General features: G+C 38.1%; 1 protein-coding gene across 1 annotated transcript in view; it reads left to right on the top strand.

Moving 5' to 3' along the window:
* Window positions 1–3,562, top strand: part of PSME4 (proteasome (prosome, macropain) activator subunit 4) — a gene marked incomplete at both ends in the record, with an annotated part of 15,346 nt that extends 11,784 nt beyond the window's left edge. Inside the window, 5 exons of the mRNA XM_008942896.1 lie at window positions 1–96; window positions 701–909; window positions 1,202–1,287; window positions 2,215–2,343; window positions 3,407–3,562. The exon at window positions 1–96 is cut by the window's left edge and continues 54 nt beyond it. Coding sequence (XP_008941144.1) covers window positions 1–96; window positions 701–909; window positions 1,202–1,287; window positions 2,215–2,343; window positions 3,407–3,562 — 676 coding nt within the window. The remainder of the gene's footprint in view (window positions 97–700; window positions 910–1,201; window positions 1,288–2,214; window positions 2,344–3,406) is intronic.
* Window positions 3,563–7,010: the final 3,448 nt, after the last annotated feature.

Here is a 7,010-nt window from a genome sequence, read left to right as displayed (position 1 = left end):
GGAATGGAGAGTGCCTGAGCTGCTGCACAGACTCCTGAAGTACCTGGAGCCTAAACTCACACAGGTTTACAAAAACGTCCGGGAGAGGATAGGAAGGTCAGTGTTCTCCTGCAGTCCTTGGGCCTTACCTCTTCAGTGCAGTTGGGCAACTGAGCTTCTGAATACACTGAAGTGGTGACTGCTTACCTCTGTGCATTAATACTGGTGATAGAAATGAAAGAAATTGTTGACAGACTTGCTTCAGAAACTTCAGATGACTTCTCTGGTTCTGTCTTTTATTGTATATAGACTGTTGCATTTATGTAAGAGATCTCTCAAGCTCTTAGAAAACACACCCACAAATAAAACAACCTGCCTGCCCCCCAAAAAACCAGCACCACAACACAGATTTACTGTGTCTAAGCCCTAATAAGCCATAAATATACAGGAATCCTTTAGAAAGCACTTTGACTTCAAAACTAGTTGGAGATCACTTTGGAGGTGAGGAGGAGTTTGATTGCCTAACCCTGCCTGATTCAAGTATCTACAAAGAGGATGCTTGAAAAACATTGGTTTTTAAATAACTGTCAAGTGAAGATAATAGGAAATTTTCTATAAGCATTAAAGTTCAACAAATTGCTCTCAGAGGACTTTCAGCTATATTCTCTAGACAGTAATCCTGCTAACTGTATGATCTTGCTTTCTGTGTTCCCTCCTTTAGTGTTTTGACCTACATATTCATGATAGATGTTTCCTTGCCAAACACTGCTGCAACCCAATCTCCTCGTGTCCATGAATTTACTACCCGGATACTTGAAAATCTTAAACCCCTAATGGAGGCAGATGAAGAGATTCAGAACCACGTTATGGAAGAGAATGGAATTGGAGAACAAGATGAACGAACTCAGGGCATTAAACTCTTGAAAACTAGTGAGTTACTTATCAAATTAAGAAATGAGGCTTTTTTTAGGAGGTGATGATTGCACTTTGTAAATCCTAGAGTTGCAGTCCAAGTTTCTCCCCTCACAGTGCTGCTGCAACAAGGAATCAGGGTTAAGGTTTATAAAGTCACCTTTACAGGATCAGCTAGCAGTACAGATCCACTCTAATGTGTGAAAAATCTCCCAGGCAAGCCTTGCAATAAGTTTGGTCTGTAAGTTCTTTGGGGATTTTGTTTTGTTAACTCAACTTAATCAGTGATCCTTTCTCTTTATAAAAACAGTTCTGAAGTGGCTGATGGCAAGTGCAGGACGGTCCTTCTCTACAGCTGTCACAGAGCAGCTCCAGCTTTTACCCTTGTTTTTCAAGGTACATGCTTTAATTGCTCCTTTATTGCTCGTGTTTGATTAAAAAGAGATGATACAAACCAGAGTTTATAAGTAAACAGAAAATCTATGATCATAATAAACATGCATGCTGAAGAGGCATAAAATCTTTCTTTATGCTTATGTATGCTTGCAGCTGGTAACCTAGCCTGTTAGATGGTTTCCTGACAGCAGTGATTTGTAGGTGAACACCCTCTATGTGTATAACTTGGGGGAGAAGTGTTTAATTCATGAATGAGCATATGTTGTTTTTATTCTGATACTTGAGCTGTTTATTTTGTTCATGATTATACAATTCCTTCTAAATGGTGGTACTTGTCCTGTTTTCCTGACACCTCTAATCCTAATATTTTTTATGAAGCTGGGTCTTTCAGTGCTACATATCTAAAGTAACACACGTTTGGCACACTCCACAGCATGTCTTAGTTTATACAAACATCAGGCAGTTGTCCAACAATAATGTGTGCAACTGCAGAATAAAGCTTTCCTTATGTGAAAGTGAACTGGAAACACTGATAAAGCTTTCTGTCAGGTTTGGACCTGTGTTTAAAATACCAAGTTAATTTAATTTGATACTAAAAGAATTGCAGTGAGGAAGCAAAGTCTTAACAGCACACATTTAATCCTCCTCAAGAGCTTCAAATTAGCCATACAGTTCAGATAAGTGACATGTGGTGCATGGAACAAGGATCTCCTGATTATATTCTTTTGTTTCACAGCTTATTACTGAGAATATTTTAACATTCTATAATTGTCTTTCCTAGATAACTTAGTCTTTCAGCATTATTATTGATTGGATTTTTCCTAGACAACTGCCCTTTCAGGAGATTAAATTCTTTCAGGATTTTGCTGTTAGCAATGTTTTATTAACACTGCCCTTTTATTTTTTTTCCTTTCTCTTGTTCTATAGATTGCACCAGTAGAAAATGACAATAGCTATGATGAGCTCAAAAGAGATGCTAAGATGTGCTTGTCCTTAATGTCTCAGGGTTTGCTGTATCCTCAGCAAGTGCCTTTGGTACTTCAGGTGCTAAAACAAGTGAGTACAGTCTAAACAGCTTAAAGCTTCTTATCACCTGATGCACTGTGCTGCTTTGGAGATTTCTTTTAGTATGATACAATAGTTGTGATTTGAAGAGAATCAAATACTGATGTCTTGGGGGTGAAAGGAAGGAGTTTATTAGAAGTGTTTTAAAACATTCATAGAAACACTAAATGTATTTTGGTTTGTTTCCTACTTCCAAGCATTTAAACAACTTGCATTTTGATATGAAATTGAACAGCATTTTAACAAGTTAAAATTTGGGTCAGTAGTGGATCAGTTTCAGCCAAACAGGTCTCCTCATGAGCAAAACAATTTAAAATGCAGTTTCCAAGTGAGTTGTCCTATAAAAAACTGCCCTTGGATCTCTGCCTTTTCATACTTTTACAGTATATTTATCAACTGCTACTGCTTTCTGGTAAAACACCACAAATGAGAATGCATTCTTGATTTGAGTGCTTCAGTCTGTATGCAATTTGTCATGCAAGAAATGCCTTTTTTTTGCCTCTTCTCTACTCATTCAAGAGTGATCTGCCATAGTAAAACTACCTATTGAAAATGTGTCTGTAAGCTGCACACGCAGCCAGAACAGTGATGGCAGGGCTGTGATCCAGGCCTGGTGTAATTTCCATAACTTGGGCTTCTGCAAGCACAGGGACATCAGAGTACAGAAACCTGGAAAAAAGAATGGCTGTCCAGATCCACTCTGTGTAATACAGATGCAAGCAGAAGGGAATTACTGATGTGTTTTTATCTGCCCTGTGACTGATGCAGGAACAAATCACAGGGAGAAACTTGGTCTACATTGTCTTTTACAGCATTGGGTATCTGTTAAATAATGAGATCTGTTAAATAACAGTAGGCTTTGGAAATGAAGCCTGTAAGGAAGTAATTGTCTAAGTAATAATTGCATGCTTTGGAAATTAAAGAGCATATGAAGCAAAAATATCTGAATAAGGGAAGTTATTTGCAATTCAGAGCTTCTTCTATAACATTGTTAGCTTTACACTGGTTTCCCTCACATTCTTGCTTTCTCATACTGACTTCTTTATACTCTTAGACAGCAAGAAGCAATTCTTGGCATGCTAGGTATACTGTGCTAACCTACCTCCAGACCATGGTGTTCTACAATCTCTTTATCTTTCTCAACAATGAAGAAGCAGTCAATGACATCAGGTGGCTGGTGATAAAACTCCTGGAAGATGAACAGCTCGAGGCAAGTAATACCTTTCCTGAAATGCTTTGTTTCACATGACTGGTTCCTTGCCCTTGTCAAGTTCCATGACAAAGCTGTGGGTTGTAAATGCATCAAGTATTTCTAGCTTAGCAGTCTTCCAATTTTGAAATATATAACTAGCTTTACAGGATTTTTTTCTTTCCTATCCCATATTTTTTTACTATTCCATTTGAGGAAAGCAGCTGTTTGGGAAATTTATTAATTTCAGAAGTGCCATTGTTCTTTTTCAACAGATTGGGACATTGTTTCATTCTTGGTTTAAGCTTGGTTTACAGCTGAAATAGGGATAGTATCATTCTACTATAAATATTAGCTTGGATATTGGTAGAAAGTTGAACTTCAAAGAAGATAAAATGCCCTCCTGTATGAAAACTGTATAAACCTACTGTTTATTGGTCTACAGGTCTTTCCCATTTCATTGTATCTGCCTGTTAATGATGAAAATAGATTTTTCTATGTCCAGCTCACTAAGGAAGTGCTTACACTTCCACTGGTTTTTGTGCTGTTGGCAAATATCAGTGAAATCCTACTTTTGGGTGCTTTTTTCTTTCTAGAAGAAAGAGAATATTCTGAAACGTTAAAGATCCTGGTTAGATCTTCTTGAAGCTACATGTTAAGTCATAGTTACACCTGAGATGTGGAGCTTGCTTTTGTGAATATTCTTTTGGAAATAATTTAAATATACAAATAAAATTTCTGCCTTAAAAGGTTTGACTTGACAATCTCTGTAGGTGCATGTAACATTTCAGGAGGAGCACCTGGACCCCTGGCCCAGCCACACCAACATCTTGTCTGCAGATGAGCTCCCTCCTGTCACAGTTTGTTACAGGGAGCTGGAAAACAACAACTTGCAACCCTAGAGAAGTTGTTCCCCACTCCAGTCAGAGCACTTACCTCATAATCTCACATCATTTTGTAAAATACCTTCTATTCACTTTAATACAATTTATCTAATTATTTTAAATGTACAAAATTATTCCTCTGCCCTACAGAGATGCAAATCACAAAAGGTTATCTACGTTCACAACCACTTAGGATCATGTTGTTACCATGGAAGCTTTCACTTTTCTTTGAGAAGCAATCCTGTTCTTTCTTGGTAATAATTGGCAAGATGCAGCATCTTGCAGAGGAATTCCTCTGTATTTTTTAATGCTGGATTCATAAAATGAGAATCTTTAGCTTTAACTAGTATTTATAAAGACACTTTGGTGTCTTTACCCTGTAGTGCTGAGTTTTGGTTCTTGGATTTAAAGATACATTATTTTTTTCTTTATTAATTTGTTACAAAGGTGCCAGACCTAACAATCCAGCCCATCCTCTTCTTTGTTTTAATATACAGCTTGCACTTCTAGATTGCTAGAAGTACCATCCTCAAATTTCCTTCTGATTTAATATTTTTTTTCTCCATAAAATCTTTGCAACAAACCTTGGCAACGTCAGCGTCAGCTGATCATGCTGAATGTCACATAATGTGGCTGTGACACAAAGCAAACGTGGGTCATAGGACAGTCTGGCTTCTGTCAAACACAAACCATGCACCCAGCTGTAAGCACAGGTCTCTAGAAAGCTGTGCTGTGGGAAGTTCTCCTTCTGAAAGTCAGAGCTGATGGAGCACTATGAATTTAAGAGCTAATGTGACCCTGTAGCTGATAAAGGGACAGAGTAGTCCTGAAAAACCAGCACTGAACATCATCTCTGACGTTCCTGTCATACAGGCAGCTAGAGAGAGGTGCAGGAATGATTTGAGGTTGGGAAAGCATCTTTTGTGTTAAAGAATCCTGTTTATTCAGAAGTAGAAAAGTGAAAATGACTGTGTTCAACTTGGAGCTATGGTTAAAGTGATAGCCTAGTTTGCCTGAAAGCATCTTTCTGTTTTCTCAGCCATCAGGAAGCTATCTGGGTAGGTGCCTCATAGGCTCAAATTTTTATAAACTGGTGAATATACAGCACTCAAATGTTGACAGACATTGTTCATATTGCACTGTGGTGCTACAGCAGGGGCAACATTTCCTCTGGGTGTAAGTAGCCCCTTGCAAGCAGTGCAGTTAGCTGAGTGGTTTTGTTCTGATACTGTTACAGTTTTGTAGACCTTAGTAAATCATTTCTGACCAAAAAAACAACCCCCAAGAGTCCACACTCGATTGGAAGAGTTTTCCTCTGCTGCTGCTGCTGCTCTGTAGGTTTTATATTCTATAAATCATCATGTGAGTTAAGATGATCTATACCTTCTAAATCATCATGTGAGTTAAGATGATCTGTACATTTTTTTTTAGTGTCAGATGTGATGAATAATTAGCTTGTTAATGTATGATTTTAAAGGCTTTGTTTCTAGGTGTTCTTTGCAACACAGTGTTCTTTTCCATTAGATTATTAATTTAGAAACAAAATCAGTTTTAATACAGCAAATAGTGATGTGAGTGAGTACAGTTCACTTGGGAGCTTGCTCACTTTCCAGCCAAGCTTCTTTCTATTCTGGGACTTGCATTAGCACATCATGTTTCACTGAATACCTTAGTTCTTAAGAGGCTCCCAAATTGCTGATAAACAACACTGGCAGACTTTCACTTTGAACTACTTTGTGCTATTAAAGTAGATCACGTTTGAGTAATAGGTTGTGGAAATTTACGTGGAATGAAGTGAAGTCTCATGAGCTTACTGCTAATTTACTGTGGTTAATTATTGCAGCACTTGCAGCTATACTTATTGCTTTGTGGAGGTTCAGAACATGATGTTCAAGGATATAATTTATTATAATCTGCTGCATTGGATTCAGAGCGTTGGTAGGTGTCTGTACTCCAGACAGCCAAATGTTCTGTTTACAGTGACGTGGAACAGCACAAGCTTACTGAAAATCTGTCAGCTGCCTCCAGGGTTTCACCAACTTGGTTTGGATTTCAAGTTTGTAAATGTTGGGAACTTTTTGTCAGCCTGCAACTTGAAAGTGGCAGTGAGTTTCAGAGGAACTCCAGTTTAGACACGGTTTTACAGTTTTCTAACTTTATGCTTTTTCAAGCAAGTAACTGGTTGTCTCTGCTTGTAATCCCCTGACAATGTGCTGTGGCCTTTATAAAAGGAATGGAGAAGGAGAGCTGTATTTTGAATGGTTTGGCAAATAGATAAAAACTTAGTTTAGTCTTGTTCTTTTGGGTTTCTGTGTTGCCAAAGAGAATAATATTTTTTCCAACCTGGAATTCTGGTTTTATTCACCTAGTGAAAAGAACTGGTCCTCAGGACAGCAAAGTTAAATAATTCTGGGGTGTTCTAGAGTGGAATTGCTGACCATAAACCACTGAAGTTTGTTGTCATCTTGTTAATCCAGCATCTGCCAGATATCACAGAGTTCTTGTGCTGCAGGTAGAAGAGAATCAGCAGTGTCTCAGGAATGAACCATCTACCTTCTGGCCCAAAAGCTCCTCTGCTTTTGTCA

Source organism: Merops nubicus, unplaced genomic scaffold, assembly GCF_000691845.1.
Source record: "Merops nubicus isolate BGI_N331 unplaced genomic scaffold, ASM69184v1 scaffold1376, whole genome shotgun sequence".
In the NCBI taxonomy this organism is placed as follows: domain Eukaryota; kingdom Metazoa; phylum Chordata; class Aves; order Coraciiformes; family Meropidae; genus Merops; species Merops nubicus.
This window is presented reverse-complemented; position numbering and strand designations above follow the sequence as displayed.